The 27,314-nt window shown below is 36.5% G+C and overlaps 1 protein-coding gene across 1 annotated transcript in view; it reads right to left on the bottom strand.

Annotated features, from left to right (window-relative positions):
- Positions 1–27,314, bottom strand: part of LOC128233626 (sonic hedgehog protein-like) — a 68,119-nt gene that overhangs the window by 13,234 nt on the left and 27,571 nt on the right. The window contains exon 2 of the mRNA XM_052947387.1: positions 9,724–10,956. Within this exon, the coding sequence (XP_052803347.1) occupies positions 9,724–10,032 (309 nt within the window). The 5' untranslated portion in view covers positions 10,033–10,956. The remainder of the gene's footprint in view (positions 1–9,723; positions 10,957–27,314) is intronic.

Raw genomic sequence — 27,314 nt, 5'->3', positions numbered from 1 at the left:
CCTTCGGCTAACATAAGTTCGGTCAGTAACCCTTATCTTGACCCTAGGTTAACATAAGTGCGGTCAGTAACCCGTACCCGGACCCTCGGCTAGCATAAGTTCGGTCAGTAACCCGTACCCGGACCCTAGGCTAACATAAGTTCGGTCAGTAACCCTTATCTTGACCCTAGGTTAACATAAGTGCGGTCAGTAACCCGTACCCGGACCCTCGGCTAGCATAAGTTCGGTCAGTAACCCGTACCCGGACCCTAGGCTAACATAAGTTCGGTCAGTAACCCGTATCTTGACCCTAGGCTAACATAAGTGCGGTCAGTATCCCGTACCCAGACCCTCGGCTAACATTAGTGCTGTCAGTTACCCGTACCCTAAGCTTACATAAGTGCGGTCAGTTACCCGTACCCGGACCCTAGGCTTACATAAGTGCTGTCAGTTACCCGTACCCGGACCCTGGGCTTACATATGTTCGGTCAGTAACCCGTATCTTGATCCTAGGCTAACATAAGTGCGGTCAGTAACCCGTAACAAGACCCTAGGCTAACATAAGTGCGGGCAGTAACCCGTACCCGGACCCAACGCTAACATAAGTGCGGTTAGTAACCCCAACCCGGCCCCTAGGCTAACGTAAGTGCGGTCAGTATCCCGTACTTAAATATTAGGCGTACATTAGTGCGGTCAGTAACCCTTACCCGGACACTATGCTAACACAAGTGCGGTCAGTAACCCGTACCTCAACATTAGGCTAATATAAGTGGGGTCAGTAGCTCGTACCTTAACATTAGGCCCACATTATTAGGGTTAGTAGCCCAAACATCAACCCTAGGCTAACGGTTTTGTGGTCAGTAACCCGTACCCTAACTCTAGGCCTACATTATTGCGGCTAGCATCCCATACCTTACCACTAAGCTTACATTATTAGGGTTAGCAACCCGTACCCTAACTAAAGGCTCACATCATCGGTGTAAGCAACGCTTACCATAACATTAGGCTTACATCTTTGGGGTTAGCAACCCATACCCTTACACTAGGCTTACATTATTGTGGTTAGCAACCCGTACTCTAACTCTACACTTAAATCATTGGGGAAATGAACCCATAACCTTACACTAGGCTTACATTATTGAGGTAAGCAACCGGTATCCTAACTCTAGGCTTACACATTTGCGGCTAGCATCCCGCACCCTATCTCTAGGATTACATTATTGGGGTTAGCAACCCGTACCCTAACTTTTATCCTCAACATACATTACTAGGGTAAGCACCCTTACCCTAGCAGTATGCTTATATCATTAGGGTTAGCAACCAGTGCCCTAATACTATGCTGATATCATTGGTGTTAGTACCTTAATCCGAGGCTAGCAGCTAATATCCCTTACCACAGGATAACATAATTTTAGCTAACCCAAACCTTTAAAGATATTTGTCATGAACGTCTTTTTCTTCAGTTTAGTCATATAAACAGTTCCATTAATTGCAAAAGGTTATTATTTTCTAAATGTGACCATACGTTCATAGATTTATACTTATAAATACATTTAAAATATAAACGTATGTATATTCAATATTAAGCAAGAGTTACACTGAACAGAACAGAAAAGAACAGAACATGTATTGTGTTAACATAAGCCTGCAAATACAATTCATTGCTATTATAAGACACCTATGGGCAAAGAAAAACAAAAAAATGTTTTAATATACATGAAATATTACGCGAACATAAAACTATTCACAAACTCGCCAGTACAGTTTTCTCAGACAGTACGTTTCTGGACAAGGGAGGTGCCGACCAATTACTCACCGTCGGTTAACAGTCTGACTTTACGACTCCGGCGGAGGTTTATGAGGAGCCTGTGTATTTTATGGCGCAAAACATAAACGCTCCAACTCTTAAATGGTAATTGATTTGACCGCTTTTTAGTTTTTCTGAGAGTAAGTTTATTGTTAACGTACGGTGGAACCCAAATCAGCGACTATCATAGTTCTTGGCGCACTTAGTTTTACAAGAATAATTCCTGCACCTGCGCAATTTCATTTAATCATTGCATCTCTTCTAAAATATTTCCTCACTGTTTTAACATTTTGAAGGGTAGAATCAGCGGAGTTTATTGAAAAGTCTGCAATTAATTTCATTCTGGAAGATGCAGAAAGTGTTTGAAATGCTGTTGTTTTAGACATTAGTGGACATATTATTTAGAAAACACTTTGTATTGAGTGATTGCCTAGTTCTTATTAATTTATATCAATTCTATTGTGAAGACCATCGACAGCTTATATGAATCATTCTGGAGTCCGTTTCATAGGTAGACACTGATGTCCTTTTTTGAAAAACCATGAAAAGGTACCCCTGGCGGAACCCTAAACTTCTCGGGTAATTGGCGGGAAACTATACCACTAGTCCACTCTAACCCTGGTTATTTTGCCCATACATATCCAGCACAGAGCCCTAAAGGTCACCATTTTTGGGTGAGAGGCGGGAAACTTTTCCACAAGTTCACTCTCTCCCTATTTATATGGCACATCACACATGTCATAATCCAACCTACAGTTCTCAACCCAGCCTACCAGTTTTTGGGTGAGAGGCGGGGAAACTTTTCCACAAGTTCACTCTTTCCCTAGTTATATGGCACATCACACATGTTATAATCCAACCCAGGGCCCTACAGTTCTCAACCCAGCCTACCAGTATTTGGGTGAGAGGCCGGAAACTATACCACTAGACCACTCTCTCCCTAGTTGTGTGGCACATACTTATCCAACCAAGAGCCATAGGGTTCCCACCCCAGTTAAAAGAGTTAACTACATCGGACGAAACAACTTTTGTTTTAATGTCAGTTTCCTTGACATTTATTTGTTTGTTTGTTGTTGTTGTTGTTGTTGTTTCGGTAGGAATGTTTAAACGATGTTTTTTTTTAAAAATTGGAACCTGAACCTAATCATAAAATCAATTTGTTATGGCCTTAGCCGACTTAAGTCAATACAGTCACAATATGGCCCGCTCTGCCCTGATTTGACTTGGCCATTGACCATAAAGTCCGCTGTTAAATGCCCCAACCATTGTTTACGAAGCTCTTAGTCGCTATCGGTCAGTAAACATAGCTCTAGGTCCGTAAATATTGTTATTAAGTAGCTAGATTTTAAATTATCACCGCCAGGTTTATATTATTTATGTTTTGGTAGGCTAAGTGTTGGTCAAACACTACTTGTCGGATTAAAACTGTATCAATTGTGACTTTAATGACAATATTTTGATAAAATTGTCTCGTAAACCCGGCGGACAAGCAAAGTGGCTCTCTTCAACAAAACGGGCCAGACAAGTGTCCGGCACTCCACCTTATCATGTTAATGGCATCTCTTTGTGGAACCAGTATTGTAGATTACTGTTTTGAAGTTTATTTTTCATAATATGTAATTTATAATTATGAAATCCACTTCGTCATACTGATAATTTTTTTTAAAAAAATGATGTGTTTTTGTTGTGGCGTCTAAAAGAGACTCGTTCATATCTTATAGGGCCAATCATTGAAAATAATATTTTGAATAAAATGAAAACCAAATGTTTTTACAATGACAAAACACCATCTGAAGATCAAATTAGATCTAATTGTCAATAAAATGAGACCGAAAATGCTCTATTTTACTGAAAAGCGATAGTAACGATAATTGAAAATTGAATGTTTTTATGCTTGGATTTACAAAATTATGTTCGAAATGAGTCTGCCAATTGCAAATTAGTGATTGTCCATTAAAATAAGTAAAATAATCCAACAGTTATAATTTCAACAAACTTTTAAAAACTCGTTGCCAACAGAAGTTCTTTGAGTGAGTCCCTCTAAGTTTAAAGCTGCACTCTCACATATATACCGTTTTTGCAACTTTTTTTATTTTTGTCTTTGAAAGAGCAACTCTTTACGTAAATATCTGCAAACCAATGATAAAAGATTGCTGACAAAAGATCAGATCGCAAATTTTCATATTTCCGTTAGAAAATTAATGTTTTATAGCTAAAACCGTTATTAACGGTTTAAGAAAAATGCATAAAACATCAATTTTTGAATTTAAATATAAAAATCTGCCATCTATTGTTTTTTAAGCAGTCTTATATCACTGGTTTCCCTGCATTTTCGCAAAAATTGGCTCGTTCCAAGACAATATATAAAAAAAGGTTGTCAAAACGTTAAATCTGTGAGAGTGCAGCTTTAAAGTGAATGTTCACAGGTTGGCGAATGCCGTTTTTGCGTTGATTGCCTTGCGCCCTTTAAATGAGATCGTTATTCCAGATGTATGTCTGTACAGATCGTAAGCAAAAACGTCTGATTGTACGGTTGGAAATTATAACGTATTCATTTGAACAAGAATTGCCATACGATTCTATCTCTTATCAAACTATTCTACAATTTCATTATTAGAAAATGAAATAAAATCTTGCCAAACCATTTTTACATTTATACAATGGTGTCGAACAACACCATCGTATAAATAATATGCGTTGGTGATATTAAAGGCAAAAATGGATACAAAATGTGACCACAACTATTTACAATTTTGTGTTTTATATCTTTATGTGCCTCTTTCTCGCCGTTGTCTAAAGTCAAACTGGCGACAAAGTATTTTATATCTAAACGATATTAAATTGAAAGTGAAATGTTCTTTGCGGTAATCGTCCTTAAGAGGGGAGTATTAGGCGAGCTCACATGAAGTGCCCAAATTAAGCCATCAGACCCGATGAAGACAACTTATGTGAGATAAGTTCACAGTTTGCGCCAAACACGCTGCTTTTATCACCCTGCAAATCTGCAAGCGGCCCAAACACCGGCTGTGAGAACGGAGATAGATCACACAACCGCCGGCCTAGGTCGCCTTGTCGCCTTTCAACGACCCGAGTACCGCGGAATGCGCGATACAGACAGACAGACATAACAGACATACAGAGAGACAGATACAGACAGACAGATATAAAGACAGACAGACAGACAGACAAACAGACAGACATAACAGAAATACATAACAGAAAAACAAACAGACAGACAGACGAAACAGGCAGACAGATAGACAGACAGGCACAGGCATACAAACAGACAGACAGACAGACACTGACAGACAGATAGACAAACAGACAGACAGAAAGATAGACACAGACATACAAACAGACAGACAGACAGACATACCGAGAGACAGATACAGACAGACACAGACAGACAGATATAAAGACAGACAGACACAGACATACAAACAGACAGACAGACAGACACTGACATACACTGACAGACAGACAGACAGACAGACAGACATAACAATACAATAGAAGACAGACAGACAATACAGACAGAATATACTTGACAGACAGGCGGACAATACAATAAAAGACATACCAGACCAGACCAGACCAGACAGGACATGACAAGAAAATACAAAACATGACAAGAGCTCTTCTTGGGTACATCTTGCAAAACTTGTTTAAATAAGAAAAAACGTGCTGCCGAAACTATTGCCTATATGACTCTTTAAAACTAGTGTATAAGTATCCATTCAAAGACAAATTCGTACCAGTGTTTAGGAGGGAGGGGGCTCACTAAATTTGTAATCTCCTGTAGAAGGCTGTGGTGTTTCCCTGATGCGGTCCCAGACCTTATATTAAACCCCCAGTCGGAACCATATATCACCAATTTCGCGTCCAGACGTGTACTTTTATTTTCATTATTATCTGGAGTATTTTTTACAGCCGACGTTTGTTTTCATATGTCTACATTGCTTGATTATGAATAATACAATAGATATTTATGTCTTATGTCTATGTTTCTTTTATTTTCTCAGCCGGCTACTGTCGGCAGGTCGATTCAAATGTTCACATGCATACAGTTATCATCCAACGGGCCATCTAATACAGGTATTAAAATCACTACATGTGGTTTTAATTATAACTTTAATATAAGATTTTATAAGCCATTATATATAATATCTATATTTTTATATTAAACAACGTAGTATATTCATTGATTGATCTTCTGCCTGAATGAAATCGGTTTTAAGTTAATTATGCATATGTGCACGTGCGGGTGCTCGTGAGCGCGAGCTGACGTCACATCTCGTCTGTCCCCGGTCGTCTGAATATTTATGACCATATCGCGTTTCTAACTAGACTTTTATAAATCCGATACCATCTTATTAACAATTTAACATATTTATAATTATAACTTTCAATACCAGTAATAATCGCAAATATGCAGCCATAAGCGACAATTATTTAGCGAAAAATTTGATAACTTTCTTAACCGTCCGAACAGTTTCACGCAAATTAAAGATTAAATTTGAACAAAGAGCTACAATTGTCCCTTTCTTTAGTAGAAATGTTTGACCTTTAAATAAGATCTGAACATCGCTCCACTGGTTAAGAATTTTATATGTGAATGGCTTTGTATCACTAAAATTCAAAGATATAGATCTCAGGCCACAAAGCTAACAATTAAATTTTTGACCACAAAATTGAAAAGGACCGCTTCATAAACGCAGTGTGCTAATAGAATTCAAGTTCAAACGGACTGTTAACAGTCGAATCGTTTATAGATGGAAAAATATTCTATGCTAATTTAATTGGACAGAAATTAAAAATGTAACAAATATCTGATTTCGTTTAGTTTTCTCCATAAAAAGGCGGATTGTAAGTGCACATAAAATACATGTATAGTTTTCCATTATTTGTGATAATATTTAGGAAAATACGATTTCGATCTCGAATATCAAATAAAAAATTACATATAAAACGTTCAATATTATTTTGCGTGCATTATCCGCAATGTCAACTTACATCATGTGCATTATCCGCAATGTCAACTTACATCATAAACACATATGTCATTATATATTTTTTCATTCATTACTTTTAACAAAAGTTTTTCGCATTTCTAAGTTGGGACTAACAATTTTAAATAACAAAAACGACATATTCAAATTATAGATCTTACATCAAATTGTGAAATACAACGTTTTTAGAAGTGAAATCAGTGATAGTTAAGTAAAACAAAACAGACCTTACTCAGAGTTCACTTTTGTATCACAAAAGTTTCAAAGACTTTTATACTATATCCTATTTAATTTAAACTGGATTGTGACGAAAGCTTCGATCAAATCCTAAGCCTCTTCCGAGAGGGTGATACCTAAACAGAACAGAACAGAACATAACTAAACCACTCCAACCTCTTATTAATGACGGGGTTGTTAGTCAAGTGATTACTAAGATCTTATATGAGGGAAATGAAAGAGTAGCCAGGCCCTTTTCTTGATAACTTTTCTTTCCCATTCCAAATGACAAAATGGTTTAAATTCATGTGGAATTTATTATTGGAACAAATTATCACTATAACTCAAATTCTCAATTCCTGGTAGGTACAGTTTTGAATGATTGAGAAGTATTTTCAAATGAAAATATAATTACATATTCATTTATATACAGATAATGGGATCATGTTGTATTGCCGACTAGCTTAATGTCGACGTGACAAGTTATTACGCGAAATTTAGCCAAATGTATGTCGACTTAATGTCTTACTAAGTCAGAGATCAAGTTAATCAGTGGACAACTCGACATAACATCTGGTTATACGATATACGGCTCCATTTACAAAGCTATGAACGTTTATTAATGCCGAATATATTTTCTTCAGATTATGCCGAAACTTGTACACAAATTCATTTTTATTAGCAAAACCATAAGTTAAAAAGTTAGCTTACGACAGCGAATATATAATAATGTAGATTTCTGCACTCAATGACTTTCGAAAACGTTTAACCTGCAAAATTATAAAATCGTAGCTATGAAAATATACCCCCAAAATTAAGATATTTAAATAAGACGTCTGATCACTATGAAAAAAAGAAGTGATGCTTGAAAAAAAATAACAGTCAGTTAATTTATTCGATACAGCGGCATTGAAGAGAGTGGGGAGTTAATAAGTTATCATGCAATAAATGATGAGCGAAGTTTGACAGGCAGAAAATACCTTTCACAAGTTGAGATAGCGTACGCGATACTCGCTGCCTGGATGCCAACAAGTGCGAAATGTCTCTGGAATCCGCATTATTTCAATTAATTTGAATTAATAATGAGACGTTACCCACTGCACTGCACAATCATCTCGTGCAAGATTAAGAAGCCTTCCTGATTGAAAGTAACCAATTAATCATCTGTTAATTACGAGTAAACTTACAAATGTTATTTATATATCTATATATACATATATGATACTTCTATGATGCATGTATCAATCTTTGAGTTGTAAATTGTACGATTTTGTAATTTGTAACTTTATTTAAGGAAACTTTCTACAATGTTTCGGAATACTTCTGTTGCTAGCCTAAAACGTGTAAATTTTATATAAATTGGAATTTTAATGATTTATCATTGTTATATATTGCCTATCTGTTAAACCTTTAAGATTAATATTTAGAAATGAAAGTCTTTTTTTATTAGTTTATTCTATTTGATACATATTTTTTAACATATTATTCAGGTTAAAGAAGATTATATATTTGTTTGAAGCTTAAATTATTTACCTGCGTTTTATAATCGAATTTCATGTATTATTACGAATGTCAATAAGCGTGTTAAGAAAGCGAGGTTTATTCTTAAACAAGACTAAAAACATACGTTTAAAATAATTAAGCATTCGAAAGCAAACATACCGCAAAATAAACGAACACATGTCACTTTTTATATCTTCAAAAGACCCTTAAAACACTAAGCTTTGTAAAACAAAAAAGATGCGAACCCGATAACATTAGGGTTTTTCTTCTTTAACGACTTGCGGGTGGTTCTTTCGTGCCTTTATCATTTTATCAATTTACATATCGTTTTAAATATCCGAAAAGTGCTATCCGAGATTTCTATCGCTTCTATGTTAATTGCTAGCATGGTCATTAGGAGATGCATTCTTCTTTGTTTTCGCGCGTTTCATCGCCCTTTTCAAATGTACAGTTTTCTAAATCTTCAAACGTTTATCACGGAAGAAGTCAAAACTATAGTTACAAACATTAGCATTTTATCTTTCATTAAATTTAACTTTCATGTGTTCCTCGTTCATATACGTTATTATTTTCTTGATTGAATGAATGGAATTCTCCTGTTGGAAAGAATTTTAGATCACTCCCAGAAAAAAACGAGTCTCTGCGAATCGTCAATGTAATTAATATCGACATATAGCTTGCTTCTCATCGGAGTTTTGTCTAATTCTGAAAGATTTTAACAAGCAATTTATTTGAAATCATAAGCACATATTTCATTTATATCCTGGATTATTACAAAATGTTCATTATATAAAATTCATACCGTTTGTTTTCTGTTCTTATAAAGGAATGTTATGTCGTATATATATATATATATATATATATATTTATATATTTTTTCTGAGAAAGTATTATTGATGATGGCCTTTTACATTTGATTGTGAAAGACAATATAATTATATATAATATATAAATATTGTTATTATTTTATACTAACGTTATTAGATAAAATAGTTACGTTCTGTTATAAGATCAGTTAAAATAGCAAGGAGGGTCATGACACATTTACCAGACTATTAAAATCATTATCAGCGGATGTTTGTTAGCTACGGAAGCTAAATTAAAACATTTCACTAAATACTTAACAATAATATGTTTACAAATACATGCAATGAAATATTAAGTACAGTATAAGTATAAATATACTACGACAATAATATTTAATGTTACCTTGGACATGATCCTGTCTGACCCATCTCTTTCTTCATCTCGGAATATCACGTTACTATCGTGATTCTCCACGAGATCTTGAAAGCGCGGATCCCCTCGTTTGATAGGCCCGTCTGGCTGACCGCTCGCACCGAGCGTGTATTCCGAGACATTCGGCACGTGCTGCTTGAGAACGAAGGGACTCGTTTTCTTGTGTTTCCGTTGGCTGATAAGCCTAGGGCCGGGTCCGCACGAGAGGGTTAATCCGGAAAGGAGCAGAATCACAAAGGCCACTGAGTGAACAAGCCGCTGGCTGCAGGCTGCGATCATGCCTCCACACTAGCGACCGGGGGAATAAATCAACACCCCGAGTAGCAATATCTAAATAAGTCTTGTCACATTAACTATATCAGCACTTGTGAATTCTGTAGAGGTTCTTTTCAACTTTTTATTCAAACAAATATTGTCATATACCCGCTAAGTTGTAAATCATTTAGTTATGAAGAAAGTAATAATTTAATTCAAATCACTCGCGTTTGTTTTTAATCTTTCACCAATATTGTAGGTCAGAATAGACCGATGAATAAATAATAAATATAAATGAACTTCCAAAATCCTTTTCATGAAGATATTACATAATATTTATCATGTAATAAATATTCCAAGTAGTAGCTTTATGTCAACGAATCCTTGACAAAATAGCTTGTATCTTCGTCGTAGATGCTTGATAAATGACGTCGAAACAATCAGTGCGCTTCCATTTGAACTAACTGTCAATACTCTTTGATTTTTATGATTGGATAACATATTACCATTCTGTTACGTATGACACAATGCGTCTTACAGTAAGTGAAGAAACATTAACGTTGAACGCCGCTTGTCAAGCGAACCCTCCTTAAAAACCCGGCGCTCATAATCTCATTCCTCATAGATCCGTATTGGCAAGGGTACGCGTTTTGATTTGTACAATATTGACGTGAAAAGTCCAAGACGTCTCGGTGAAATATTGCCCATTGTCTGCAAACATGATTGACAAGCGAGTCTTTAGATTTGGTCATTCCCAAAGGACCGCCCAGCCCAGTTTACTCACTGTATATTAATCCACCAAATACCATAGGTGTGTGAAGTCATTAGAAATAGATCCAGCTGTCAATCAAGTATCACGTGTTTATCTGTCAAGGTATCCACGCCTCCGTATGCCTGCCTAGGCCTACAGTAAGCTTTATTTTAATTAAATCTTTTCCGCTCTCCACTCTGAAAAATAAACGAAACGAAACCATGAGCAATATTGAAAGAAATGGAGAAAAGATCAGTTAAAAGTTACTTGTAAATTGACTTTTCCGTTAAAACAACATTTTTGGATGGATAAATTGTTGAATGTTTCAAGTGGTCGGTTTAATAAATTCAAATCGCCAAGCGTCTCCGGTTGTTGAAGTTTTCTTTTCTTTTACTAGGCTACGCAGAGTTTATCCGTATTTCAATTGCCTTTTCGTATTAATAACTCTCTTGTGACTTGATTTAACCTCTTTCAATAAAAGATTAAAATAACGATGGTATTTATTATTCACTGAATAAATATACTGTAAATCACGATTATTTTGTGTTTTCTTATTGTGGTAGAAAAAAATATATAATATTATAAAATATATCTATTAACTTTTTTAATACACGAGAACTATTATTTTTCTGTATAAGTTAGATAGCGAATTCAGCAAAAGGCTCATTTAATAGAGAATGCAGCATTCTGAACTCATTTTAAGACACCGGGGCGGCATTCATAAAACATATTTAGTTTTTTTTTTAACTTATGTCAATTTTATTTTCTTAGTCAAATTTAAGGAAAAGAATTATTGTTTTATAAATATGTATATAAAAAATATCAATGAAAATAAAGTAGTTCTGATATTATTTAGATAACATATCAAATGACAAGTAAGATACATAACTTATGAAAAACGACTTAAGTTCGGAAATGATGTCTTATGAATATAGGCCGTAAACGAGTACTAGAAGTATTTATTTACTTCTTGAAAAATTGACCATTTACAATAACCATTCACAGTTAATTCAAGGAAAGTGATCTATGATTAAAAAAACAATGCTGTCGAAACTATATAGAGGCCTATGTGAGGGAGTTCTGTCGTTTTACGATTGCTTCGAGGTTTATAACTTTTGACCAGCATTTTTATTATCTTTCATCTGCTCCCATGATATTGTTGTTTTCCGATAATTCATTTATCTGTCCCTGAATACTCTTCAACTGCGCATGCGCAGAAAGCGGAAAAAAATATTCTATGGAATTCACAAACCAGTTATTCACAATCTTCTACTTGATGCCCTTTTTATCACAGATTACGACAGTCATGACAAAATAAGCACACCAATCGCATCAAGTCTCTAAAATATTTTCTTCGGTAAATAAGAGAGGTTTTGCAGCCGAACAACGAATAATTGCAAATAAACATTTTCGTTGTCCAATAAAAACTAAAGGAAAGGGTAGTTTATTACTAAATGCGTAATATTTCAGTACAGGATGGTAAGAATGCAATGTGAACGGCGGTGGTGGTGTGTAAGCTTATTTTTACTCACACTCGGCGAAGGACCATTTGGCGAGTGCTTCGATAAGTGTGTTAGTCAGTTTAGGGTTCTGGAGTATAATGCACAGACAGAATGTTACCCTGGTTAGAGCTACCATGGTTCTTTAACTTGCATCAGTGTATGGTACTGTTACATGGGACCCCATTTAACGTCCCTCCGGAAGATGATAAGTATTGTTTAAGTGGTGCGGCTGGAAATCGAACCTGCGACCCATTGATTGACAGTCAAGTGTTTTACCATTAGAACACGGATCCACCACTATTTATGGGGTGGTATTCAATCTGCGGCTTAATTAAAACCTATGGTCATTCATTATTTTATCAATTCACTACAGTTTATATAGGTCCGTTATTCACATCGGGTAATCCGATTTGCTTCATCGTTCTTAGCACCAATTCAGGCCAATATTTTGAATACCATGCCTGAGCTACTATGGACTTCTTTGCATAATGCTTATAATTATACACGTGTCACTCCTATGGATCCACCAAACCTCATGCAAAATCATAATATATAACAGGATGAACATGTATTGAGGAAGTTCAAGGAATCCAAACGGTACTGATATGTCCGAAACGAGTTTTAATATCTTGTTTTGTAGTTAAATATATCCCGTAATTTCCGGAAAATGAAATCATTTTACGAGTATCCCGGAAAATACCGAAAAGGATTCTACTGATATCATGGATAGAATGGAATGATTTGCCCACAAGACATCATACAATCTTATGCATAATGATATAGTGTAGTCATGTTTGTTTGTATGTTACCGCGGACGGTCATTATCAAAACGAAATCCGCGTACAATGTCTGTTTCGTTCATATATTGCACTTGGTCGGTAACATGTCATCGACCCTCGGACAATCCTTTCCCTGGACAGCGGCCGTATTAAAAGTTGTTGATATATCTTAAGAAGAAACTCCGTCTTCCCGCGATTACCGTTCCGAAGGTCATAAATGGTGTGAGTAAGAGCGTGTTTTCCTGATAATAGCGCGCCACCAAACTTTAGTGTTATTAAGTCATTTCTCTTCCCCAGAATATGGCGGTCGGCGGAATTATCGCAAAAATCTTAATACAACGGTGTCTGCCTGTCGGAAATGGTTAGTAAAATATGGCAGTTCCTCAAACTCATTACAATCTGTCTAATTGGACTTTTCATTGCTTGGATATATGTCAAAAGAATAAATAGATGCTTTTTATTCCCCATATTTCAAATACAACGACTGAACATATTGCTCATCCGCTGGCTGCTTGTAAAAGAACGGAAGCACGCTTGCTGTATAACATTTGGTACTTATATTCCCGCGAGGCTTCGTCATTGTAATAGCAGAAAATACAGATAAATCCATGGGAGTAGTCAAATATGGTAGTACATAGAGTCATTTCTTATGTAATACACTAGCGAAACCAGTGGGAGGCGTACTTGGCACCCCTCCTTTAACCGTCCAAGTTTACTTTTTTTATTTCAAACCAGGAAGAAAAGGTAATAAAATACGCCAAAGATGCACCATTTCGGACAAAAAAAAAATGTTCAAATTTTCTAAGGGAAGTAAGCCCCCCCCCTCCCCCCTGCAAACACCTTGAATCAAATTAGTTTTGGATCTGAGGGAGGGACGCAAGTCAAGAGGTTACGCCCTTAAGTTCGCCCCACTAACGTCGAATCCTGGATCCGCCCCTGTAATATCTCATTCGGCATGGACGTTTCTGACCGTCGAAAGCTTTGTACAATTTGAAGGCCGAACAACGGAAGCATTCAACGGGCTCAATATACAATCAGAGATAATGCCTGTATATATGACAGAGTGTAATATTTTTAGCGGCAGTTCCAGAGCCCAGGTTTGGTCTCGGGTTGATCCAAGGGGTATTAGGTTGCCCCCCGGGTGTCAATACCTACTCAAGCATGACTACGAAGTAGGTCCCGGGCTTTATGACCCGGCTTTCCGGGTCTCCGGGTTTTAGACGAGAGTATTGTCTGGTAAAACTCGTTCTTATCATTTGCACCTCACAAACGATTCGTGGTCCTGATTAAAGTTGTGAAATAGAATAATATTGAAAACAACTCTATTTTTTGCCCATTGTCAGATCGAAGGCCGCGCTTTGAAGACAATAAAGAAATGACGAAGAAGTCTCGATTTCAGACTTTGTTTTTCTTATTTTTCCCAGTTTCCAAAAGCTACGTATCTATAAATATATTGTTTATTCCACTTCTGTATATGATTTGATATAGTGATTTTCTACCGGAAACAGAAGCAATGCTGTTTTATTGTAAAAAAACAACAACATTTGTTAGAGAATACGAAAAATTAGTATGCCTGTCATGCGTTGCGTTCGGAATACATTGAATACCATATACGTCTACAGCTTTTGCACAGCCGTGCAACTCTTTTATTAAACAATTTTCCAAGTAAACGGCGCGTCAGTTCGAATATGTCAGATGTCAGGCGCCATTGACCAAGCTGATTGAACGTAAGAACACTTTTTTCGTGTACTAGTCATAATACGCCAGAACGCTTGAAGTTAGAATGCCCCTGGGGACGAGGGCTGGACCGATTCCAGAAGGTTCTGTCGGCGTCTAGACGCTCACATAAACCTGTCAAAGGCGGTCGGAAGCGGAAATAAGTTGGCTAACGTACGTTTCCACGGACAGGGTTCTACTTTGGGCGGCTGCTTTAGGTTATTGCCTTAACACGATTGGACATACTATAGAAATTGGTGCACACAGGACAATAGTGTACTTCGCAGAATGAATGAATCATCATCTCTGAAGGTTGTCTGGGTAACTGAAAGACATTGTGTTTGCCAAGTAAAACACTGCACCATTTTCGCCATGCTTTAATTATTTTGGTATCATTTAAAGAGATTATATGTGTATACCTATGTACTATACCTTTAAAAATAATACTTATAAAGAAACTACCCTACCCTACCCATGAATTTCATACATAAGCTAACCCCACACCTGAGTTTGATATATGAGCTAACCCCACACCTGAATTTCATACATGAGCTAACCCCATCCCTGAGTTTGGAACATGAGCAAACCCCACACCTGAGTTTGATATATGAGCTAACCCCACACCTGAATTTCATACATGAGCTAACCCCATCCCTGAGTTTGGTACATGACCAAACCCCACACCTGAGTTTGATATATGAGCTAACCCCACACCTGAATTTCATACATGAGCTAACCCCATCCCTGAGTTTGGTACATGAGCAAACCCCACACCTGAGTTTGGTACATGAACAAACCCCACACCTGAATTTCATACATGAGCTAACCCCATCCCTGAGTTTGGTACATGAGTAAACCCCACACCTGAGTTTGATATATGAGCTAACCCCACACCTGAATTGCATACATGAGCTAACCCCATCCCTGAGTTTGGTACATGAGCTAACCCCACACCTGAGTTTGGTACATGAGCTAACCCCATCCCTGAGTTTGGTACATGAGCTAACCCTACCCCTGAGTTTGGTACATGAGCTAACCCTACCCCTGAGTTTGGTACATGAGCAGACCCCACCCCTGAGTTTGGTACATGAGCAAACCCCACACCTGAGTTTGATATATGAGCTAACCCCACACCTGAATTTCATACATGAGCTAACCCCATCCCTGAGTTTGGTATATGAGCTAACCCCACACCTGAATTTCATACATAAGCTAACCCCACACCTGAGTTTGATATATGAGCTAACCCCACACCTGAATTTCATACATGAGCTAACCCTACCCCTGAGTTTGGTACATGAGCTAACCCTACCTCTGAGTTTGGTACATGAGCTAACCCCATCCCTGAGTTTGGTACATGAGCTAACCCCATCCCTGAGTTTGGTACATGAGCTAACCCTACCCCTGAGTTCGGTACATGAGCTAACCCTACCCCTGAGTTTGGTACATGAGCTAACCCTACCCCTGAGTTTGGTACATGAGCAGACCCCTCCCCTGAGTTTGGAACATGAGCAGACGCTACCACTGAATTTAATACATGAGCTAACACTACCACTGATTTTAATACATGAGCTAACCCTATCACTGAATTTAATACATGAGCTTACCCCACCCCTGAATGTGGTATATGAGCTAACTCTACCCAAGAATTTGATACATCTGCTTACCAACCCCTGAATTTGATATATAATGCATCCACAACCCTTGAATTTGAGGTAACCCTATCCCTGAATTTAATAATGAGCTAACCCTACACCTGAATTTAATACATGAGCTAAACCTACACCTGGATTTGTTACATGAGCTAAACCTACACCTGAATTTGATAATAAACCATAACCAACCTTAGACCAAGCCCTACCCCTGATGTATCATTCACCGTAACCCAACTTCTGAATTTGATTCATCAGTCACTTACGCCAACACAGCTAACCCCTGTTGGTCATAGTTGACCTTTAACGGTAAAACAATTCTACAAGCGATTAAACCTCTTAACACGTAATTGCCTTTTTAACCCTCACAATTGATTCTGAATGGCCCTATTTATTCAGTTCTTTTTAGATAAGAGAGCAGGCTAACAAGTCTCGATTTATGTTCACCAGTCACGAAGGGGAGTTAAAAGTATGTGCAGCCAGCTTTGTTATGGTTTTGTATTCACTTCTCGCATCCAGGACTAAACACTGAGACCACTTCTGGCTTTTTACAGCTACTTATTAACGTACTAAGTGAGGCCTAAAGCAGCCTTGGTCGTAAATCAAGTTTTAAGCATTTTGGGGTTTAGAGAAAACTAAGTTTGTGGCCACTGTGGTTGACGTTCGTAGTTCAATAGTGTTCCAGCAGGCTTTGGATTGCTACTTGTTCATTGTTAAATTTGATACAATTGTGGCATGTTAAAGTCACTAAGTGTTTCATTTACATCAAACCATGTATTTTGTATTGCAGTTCCATTAAACAACTGCTTTGGGTATAACAACGATTAATACACCACGGCTGTCCGTTGCCTTTGCACTCTCTGTTTCCGAATAGTTTTTCAGCAGTTATGTTCTTACAGTGAAATCTTGGTTATCATTGACCGTGCAAATGCGGTCACTCCAATATTAGATTTTCACTGACCGTGCCTAGTCAGAAACTGCAATCATAGTTTTCACTGACCGAGCCAATACGGTAACTGCAATCATAGTTACTACTGATCGTGCCTAGGCAGTTACTGCAATCTTAGTTTGTACTGAACATGTTAATGCGGTAACTGCAATCTTAGTTAGGCAATGCGGTCACTACAATTCTAGTTTTCACTGACCGAGCCAATACGGTAACTGCAATCTTAGTTATGCAATGCGGTCACTACAATTCTAGTTTTCACCGACCGAGCCAAAATGGTAGCTGCAATCTTAGTTAGGCAATGCGGTCACCACAATTTTAGTTTTCACTGACCGAGCCAATACGGTAACTGCAATCTTAGTTAGGCAATGCGGTCACCACAATTTTAGTTTTCACTGACCGAGCCAATACGGTAACTGCAATCTTAGTTGTATACTGACCGAGCCAATACGTTAACTACAATCTTAGTTTTCATTGACCGAGCCAATACGTTAACTACAATCTTAGTTTTCACTGACCGAGCCAATACGGTAACTGCAATCTTAGTTGTATACTGACCGAGCCAATACGTTAACTACAATCTTAGTTGTATACTGACCGAGCCAATACGGTAACTGCAATCTTAGTTGTATACTGACCGAGCCAATACGTTAACTACAATCTTAGTTTTCATTGACCGAGCCAATACGTTAACTACAATCTTAGTTTTCACTGACCGAGCCAATACGGTAACTGCAATCTTAGTTGTATACTGACCGAGCCAATACGTTAACTACAATCTTAGTTTTCATTGACCGAGCCAATACGGTCACTACAACCTTAGTTTTCATCGACCGAGCCAATACGGTAACTGCAATCTTAGTTAGGCAATGCGGTCACCACAATTTCAGTTTTCACTGACCGAGCCAATACGGTAACTGCAATATAAGTTACTACTGACCGTGCCTAGGCAGTTACTGCAATCTTAGTTGTATACTGATTGAGCCAATACGTTAACTACAATCTTAGTTTTCACTGACCGAGCCAATGCGGTCACTACAATCCGTTTTTAATTGCCTTTGTCTTGTTTACATAATATATTAATGTCACATTTCAATGATTTCAATAGGCTTAATTGCCATACATGTATTTGAAATACGTATTTGTTCAGATTCGAATGAAAGAGTAACGACATCGCTCTCATTATATTTGTTTGAAAATATTTGTTACATATGTATCACCCAAATAAACAGTTTCCTTTTTACTATTCAGAAAAATGCTAAAATGGAACCAAAGTTTCCTTTTGGAACGGCACTTTTTTATAGTAGTATTTAAGAGATGTACGGATCACGAACGGTGACAAACTCTTCGGTCAAAGCGGAGATGAGCTTGGATATGGAGCTGCGATGTTTATCAATGGGGCAACTGTTCAACAAAATTTACGAGGCAGGCCTTATTGTTCCGAAGAGTAACATTTTACAACTGATTGATTAGTAGATTCCTCCAAATCAAGCCACGCAGTAAATAATCACATCATTAGCGGAGTGAATACGGTTCGTGTTTTGACATCTTAAGCGTTTTGTTTCGGGTATTGTCTTACGAATCAGCGTGGAGTACAGCGGAGAGTAGGGTTTCGAAGATGGACAGATATTCCTTGCATCTACCGACCCTTGAAATCACAGAGCACTAGAGGTGCTGGGTGAATCAGCCAGTGTCGCAACTCTTGTACATGTATGTCCATATGACTTCAGAGTTTTCGTTGGGTAGAAACTGAAACTATGGTGTAAATGGGGGTTTTCCAACCAAGTACGCCATGAAAGCCACAAATGTCGCCATGTACGCTGTCAAAACTCTTCAGAAACAACAGCAGACAAAATAATGAAAGGCAAATGACTTTAAGACTAAAAACACTTGATAGAACGACACAAAGTTTTGAAAGAAAACATGAAAAAATCTTAAATAAACGGGATGGCTCATCTTATCCTTAAATCTTACGCGAAGAAACACAATGTTAAAGAGCAGTCTTAAGTCTGAGTCTAGTCTGTGGCTCAGATATGTTTTTAACGATTTTCATTAATTCACAAAATATGTGTCGACAATAGCCACACGTTTGAGTGGAAATATTTTCATCAATTTTCACAACAGCGCTTTGCTCAAAGAAAATTTACAATCAAATTTTGCTCAAAGAAAATTTACAATAAAATAAAGAATTGCAAAGTTGAGACTTATGTCTGAACTCAGACTTGCGACCGTTAGTAAACAAATACCCTGATCTCATCCTTACTATTGAACAATAGCGTATTTCCTTGCAAGAACGAATAGCAAAAATGGTCATGGCGGTGTTTTACTACGTAGAATATTTTACCCAAATTTGATTAAGCTAAGTGGCTGGGCGGTAAAACGGAACAAAAACTACATGTAAGCGTGATGAATCAATAGCGTATCTCAGTTTGGATCGTCGGGGAGACGGGCTACAGTCAGGCCCCGGGCGGACACCGGCGTAGACTGGCTCTTGTCTAGAGAGAGTTGTCCATCCATAAAACACCTAGCATGAATATAAAAAAATATTGAAGTTATGGGAGCATGTTGCATGAGTAACATAAAATCTACCAAGGTCAAGTTAACTGTGCCAAGGTCATTTAATGCGCCAATGTCTTCCCGGCAACACGAGGAGGTCAAACAAACAAGACCGACAAAGTACATCACAGTCCATTAAGCCAAAGTTACGGCAATCACAAGTGAAAATAGCGTTGAAATTCATCCGCACGATAATTATAGAACGGTTTTGTGGATATTGCTAATAACCGTGTCGATATTGAAAGTAATCGAGTAATTAAGTGTACGAAAAGAAAGAAAAAAACATTCAAACATCGTACAATCATCTGTTCAACAATGTACCCTGAACCATTCACAATATGGGATCTATGATTATAAGATTGCCAAAATCGACAAAATTTCCAAGTCTTTGATAAATTTACTGACTATAATCTAAGAGAGTAAATCGCCCAAAAATTTATTTGCCTCAAAAAGTAGAAAGAACACCAAACATGATTTTAACCAGATAACCTCAATTTATGATTTTAAGCCAGGCTATAGGCAGGCTGTGTGGCTGGTTTATGAGAAGTCTAGTCACTATCGACGGACGGACGGCGGAGGTGCGCAATATGTCACCCTGACAGCTACCGGAAGCTCTTGCCGGCGCCATCGCAATAACGGCCATTAGCGCGGTGACGCTGGCCAAATGGTCCCATTTTTATACTAATTTGTGTTAGATAAGTAAAATACTACTTATACACATTAAGCATACTTGTTTAAAGTGGTTGATCGCATATCGTAATATCGTTTTCATTTTTAAAAATGATTATTTCATATAACTATATGTATGCATTTCAGAGATGTATCTTAATAAAACGTGAAAAAATAAGCTCAATTCAACTCAACATGTAAACTTAATGAATATTCATTACAGAAGTATAATTTATGACAAATCTTAAATATATTTGAAAAAGATTGCAAAAAGCACAAAGAACTAATGGAAACGAAATATAGAAGAAAAAAAACACTGCTGACATTTTAGAACAAATGTGTCTAAGTGATTCATAATTATTTTTCAATGGAAAACGCTACGATAATATCATTTTTCGGTGGTTTGTAAAGGCGAATGATCCGGAATGAGATACGAACTAGCGCGACCGCCATGGGAAAAACAGGGCTGCGGTTGTGGACGATTTCATTGATAAACTGAATAACAATTACAGCGACATCTTGCCTGATCCGAGTAACGTATCTGCTTAACAAAGCCGGGTATAGTGTGGTAATGTACGGGCAATTAGCATTAGATGTTTAAGTGGAAAATGTTACATTGATCAAATTATGCAGTTCATTACCGACCCTGGCCACCTTTGAGAAAACACAACCGATGACAGTATTGTGACAAATGCATTTATAACAAGAATTAGAGAGATGGGGTTTTGAACTGTAATACCGCTACACACACAAACACTGATTTTCATTCACTTATTATTCTTACACTACTTATGCTACTGCTGCTGCTGCTGCTGCTGCTGCTACTACTGCTACTGCTACTGCTACTGCTTCTGCTGCTGCTGCTACTACTACTACTGCTACTGCTACTGCTTCTGCTGCTGCTGCTACTACTACTACTACTACTACAACTACTACTACTACTACTACTACTACTACTACTACTACTACTACTACTACTACTACTACTACTACTTCTACTGCTGCTGCTGCTGCTGCTGCTGCTGCTGCTACTACTGCTACTGCTACTGCTACTGCTTCTGCTGCTGCTGCTACTACTACTACTACTACTACTACTACTACTACTACTACTACTACTACTACTACTACTACTACTACTACTACTACTACTACTACTACTTCTACTGCTGCTGCTGCTGCTGCTGCTGCTGCTGCTGCTACTACTGCTACTGCTACTACTATTACTACTACTACTACTACTACTACTACTACTACTACTACTACTACTACTACTACTACTACTACTACTACTACTACTACTACTTCTACTACTACTGCTGCTGTTGCTGCTGCTGCTGCTGCTACTGCTACTACTACTACTGCTACTACTATTACTACTACTACTACTACTTCATCTACTACTGCTGCCACTACTTCTACTACTTCTACTACTACTACTACTACTACTGCTACTACTATTACTACTACTACTACTACTACTGCTGCTGCTGCTGCTGCTGCTGCTACTGCTACTACTACTACTACTGCTACTACTATTACTACTACTACTACTACTACTACTTCATTTACTACTGCTGCCACTACTTCTACTACTTCTACTACTACTACTACTACTACTGCTACTACTATTACTACTACTACTACTTCATCTACTACTGCTGCCACTACTTCTACTATATTTAGTAAATATACCATAGCAAGAGAAATAATAACTTCTTGGACTAAAATTTCATGATTGTATTTGGTATACAAATGTTTAGTGCATATCTTTAAATAGTACAATAATTCTTTATTCAGTAAAAATCAATTAAGTTCACAATTTTTTCTTAAAATATTTGATGTATTGGTATTGTTTTCCTTATGTAAAGGAAGATAGGTTTGCGGTATACATCAAACAGATTGACCATCACAGGCGGTCATTTGAAAGATTTTGGATACCATATAAGGTCAGTGTTATCAGATTTGTTTTACATTCCCACAGTAGGTATTGTAACAATGTTTACAGACTGACCAAACGTTCTTTCTGTAAATTTGTACTGCAATAACACTGCCCTTTCATGTTTGGGTATGTTAGAATACGAATTCCGTATGTACATGAATGATACCATCGATTCAAATAGCATTTAATATTTGTTAGACCTTCTATATACATGCATTGCCATGCTTCTTATAAAAGAGAAACATTAAAATAATTTATGTAATAAACTCAAAATATTTTACAAATACACACCGTATAATTTATTTAACAACATTGTATTATCCACGAGACAGAAATCGATGTGTAATTACAAAGATATTTAATAAAAATACTCTTTTCATCGTACTGTTGTCTTCTTTAAAAATGGCAATATAGTCATGTTTTATAATTGCCTACGACGTATCGTCTGGACCAGAATTCATAAATATCTTAAGTCATTTCTTTGCTTCATCAAAATTCATTTTCTTAAATTAAGTATCACGCTTAACAAATCATATAATCGCTAAATAATATCTGAAGTACTCTATATTCATTTATTTGATTTTGATTCAAAATAAATGCTTTATGTTTACAAGCATATTTATATTTCTTTTAATTTGGACTACAAAACATTTAGAAAACTGACTGAAGTTAAAAATGACTTTGTTGTTTTATGAATACTAGGGCCATGATAACGAACAGTCAAACGTCTGTAAACCTTCATTTCATTGTAACTTTCCCTCTTCTGAGTATTGATGATGTTATTTGCTGAATTTTATTACTATTTGACATTACATAGGTTTTATTGTTAAACGATTGAAATAAATATGTTCCTTTGTATTTTTAATAACACATATTTTTTGTGTTTGAGTCTAGACTCGGACTTGAGACTGTTCGTAACCCTGGTCCCTGGTCTGCTAACGTTTATCTTCTAATAGTTCTAAAACAAGCTATGGAAGCCTAAAAATGTGTCTCGACGTTTCTCCAGTTAAACATTGCAATAAAGTAAAGACCAGTCCCCGTTAATTACGTTAATTCTTTGTCTAATTCAACTATCATATTCAGTAATTAATTTATAAGTTATGAGCAATCCACGGCAGGTTTTCGTCAGAAGGTTAGTCGGTAATCATTGTGGCAGTCAACAACTAATGCCACTTTTGAAGAGCCATACATCAAAGTTCGACATGTGTTGTCGTAAAATGCACTGGCCACAACCAGCCTTGTGAAGGCCCTAAGAACCGCTAAAATACCTCACAAGGAGCCATTAAAAGCCAATTAACAATATTGAAAACATCAATAACAATTTAACAAAACAAGAAAAACGGCTTTCTGGAATTCCCTGCTTGTCTTTCGTTCTTAGACGGAGCTATTTAGGTTTCACGACACATTTTATTCAGGAGGCGTACTAGCAATTACGGAAACATTTGCTTTATTGTCTTCTGGGCTTATCTTCTCGTTTATTTCTCTTTTTTACGACAGTCATAAATTACTGACGATTTGGAAACATTTAACAGACGGATATCCAGAATCTACATCACGTGACTGGCACGCGGTTTCTAAGCAAGCGCGCCGACGCAGTTAGGTGTTTATTTTTGTTTACGCTTCAGTGAGTAAATCATGTTTATTGTAACGGACAATTTGCATTGAATTCAAGAACCAGTGTCTGCTGTCTACTCATTTAACCAACAATCATGACGACTCCAATTCTATAAGTTTTACTTGTTTCACTAGGTTTAGTGTATTAGTATGCCTTGTTATTGACATAATAATATATTTATTGGACCGAAATTTTCTCTGAAGTTGTTTCTAACTACAGTCAAACTCCGTTGGCCCGAACTCCCAGGGACCGTCTAAAATACTTCGAGCCTCGGAAAATTCGAGCCAAGCGGGATTGTTAACCTTCAGTATAAAGAAATCGATCCCCAACATCTAGTTCGAGCCAACGAGGAATTCGAGCCAACCGAGTTCGAGCCAACGGGGTTCGACTGCATGTGTTTGTGCTAGGTGACCTCCTCCATTTTCTTGCTATTAGAATCACGTCATTAATTATTTAAAAAAAAGCAATTTATATAATTACATGGACATCCACAAGTAACTTTGAATATAGTTATTCTGTAACGGTTTTGTGTTATTTAAAATCATGGTAGGTACTTTGAAACAGTCCTTCATGTACAATCGTTATGTCGGTTTTTACACCGGCAACCTTTCTACTAGAAGACACTGTTTACGAGAGATTAGTTATGTTTTAAGTGCGTATAACTTTGACCCTCCTCCAGTCCGAATGAGTCCGCTATTACTCAGACGCTTATCAGACATGGCTCTAACAATACCGCTACATCTCAGACGTTTATCATGTATAGTTTAAAAAAGCACCATGTTTTAATTATTCCCGGTGCCAGGGCGGCGCTCTGGAGGTGTTTCTGTTATAACCACCCTCGCAGATCGGCCGCCAGCCTCCCGCGGCGTAAACAACCCCCATCAACCCAACCTACTTTCTGCGCGAATCTTCTCAAACATACAACAGGTCATTAGGTTGCCTCATGCGTAGGTAAATGATGAATTAAATAAAAATATATATGTAAATAAATAAATAAATAAATAAATAAATAACTAAATAAATAAATAAATAAATAATAAATAAATAAATAAATAAATAAATAAATAAATAAATAAATAAATAAATAAATAAATAAATAAATAAATAAATAAATAAATATATAAATAAATAAATAAATAAATAAATAAATAAATAAATAAATAAATAAATAAATAAATAAAAAAACATTAATAAAAATATAAATTAATAAAAAATATATATGAAATTATAAATAAATGATATCAGTTATTATAAGTAATTATTTAACAAATAATACAAATAAACATAAATGTATATAAATAAGTAACTAATTAATTTATCAATTAAATAACTAAATCAATAATAAAGATATAAATAAATAAATAAATCACCAATAATTATAAATAAATATATAAATAATACTTATAAACATAATATGATGATATATGATTGTTTCATCTTTTGATAAAGGTGTTCTGTCGAAACGTTATGATATAGTTCTTAAAAAAACAAATCATTATGTATTTTTGTGATTTTATTTATTGTGTTTATTTATTAATGCTTAAAGGTTATCCAATTTTTTTCGAATTTGGCAACTCATGTAGTAACAAAATTTATTAGCATCCTGCCACTTATACATATGATAAAAAGCAAATATTAAGTACTGAAATCAAAACTCAGGAACGTAAATATCTTCCTGACGGAATTTTTAATGAATTGATAACTATAAAAGCCGCCGTGATAAGGCAATCAACGATTCCCCTCACCGCTTTCAATATTGCTAGCCACGAAAAAAACACGGAGCCTGTTTTTAAGTTTATAGCTTCGAGTCTATGTGTATTACTTTCAGAGATTTTAAGTCCGCTTCTAACCAACAACAAGTTAACCTGTCTGTGTTTGTCTGTTTAATTTGACTAAAGATGATCAAAACTACTTTCTTATCCGTATCGCCCATCAATTATCTTTATAGCACCGTCTTCCGATTGAGAATTTATTGCAGATGGCTTGTATATTCCCCGGGTAGTTACCAACATGTCCTTGTCTATAATAATCTCATCGTGGAATTCATCAAAGTTCCTGTGAATCGTCAGACTATTGACGGCGATCAAAATTTAGAAGTTATAAACAGAATCGGTTGTCACCACTAAAAGAATTCAGACAAATATGTCACGTGACAGCATCTTCATTTAAATGAAACTGATAGCAGACGATTAAGCCTAGTGTATCATTTACCCTGGTTAATCATTTTCCCTAACCCTAGTTTATCCTGTTATACCATAATTTATCATTTCCCCTAATTTTTCCTATGCTCCAGTTTATCATTTACCATAGTTAATCATTTTCCCTAGATTATCCTAGTTTATAAATTCCCCTAGTTTATCATTTACCCTAGTGTATCATTTCCCTAGTTTATCATTTTCCTAGTTTATCATTTTCCTAGTTTGAATTTTACCCTAGTTTGACATAAACCATAGTTTATCAATTTTCCTAGTTTATCATTTCCCTAGTTTATCATTTCCCAAGTTTATAATTTCCCTAGTTTCGTCATATATTCTAAAAACAATAGTTCGTCATATATTCTAAGAACAATAGTTCGTCATATATTTTAAGAACAATAGTTCGTTGTATATTCTAAGAACAATAGTTCGTCATGGATGCTAAGAACAAAAGTTCGTCATAGATGCTTAGAAACACATATGCATTGCAACTTTCCTATGCATGCATACATATTGCGCAAGCATGCGGTGCATGTCATATACTTTATTTTGCTGCTATTGGATTTCAGAACTATCAAGAAGAATTACACTATTTTGTTCACATAAAACTGAAAGACTGTCATAAACAAACTGCAAATTGATACACTTCAAATTATACTTGTATTCATCATCTGTAATTTTGACACTTGTAAATTAACGCCTATCTGTTACAATCGAATTACCGCAAATTTGTAACCTATCCACTTGCAATGTGTCCTTCTTTAGAAATTTGCCATATGATTCACATCTGGTTTTGTATTTAAGTTTAAATACAACAAAACTAACTCAACAGTGACACAAGCGTGTTATGTAAAGAAATGCAATACACAGGAAATCAGGGAGTCCGATCTGGTGCCCTAAAAAGGGGCAAACGGCGAAAAGGCAAAGATGTTTTGTCTCGGGGGGAAGAAAGAGGAGTACGTTGCGGGAACGATGCGCCTCTTTTG

The sequence above is a fragment of the Mya arenaria genome, chromosome 5 (genome assembly GCF_026914265.1).
Source record: "Mya arenaria isolate MELC-2E11 chromosome 5, ASM2691426v1".
Classification (NCBI taxonomy): Eukaryota; Metazoa; Mollusca; class Bivalvia; order Myida; family Myidae; genus Mya; species Mya arenaria.
The sequence above is the reverse complement of the archived record's forward strand: the minus strand, read 5'-3'. Positions and strand labels throughout refer to the sequence as shown.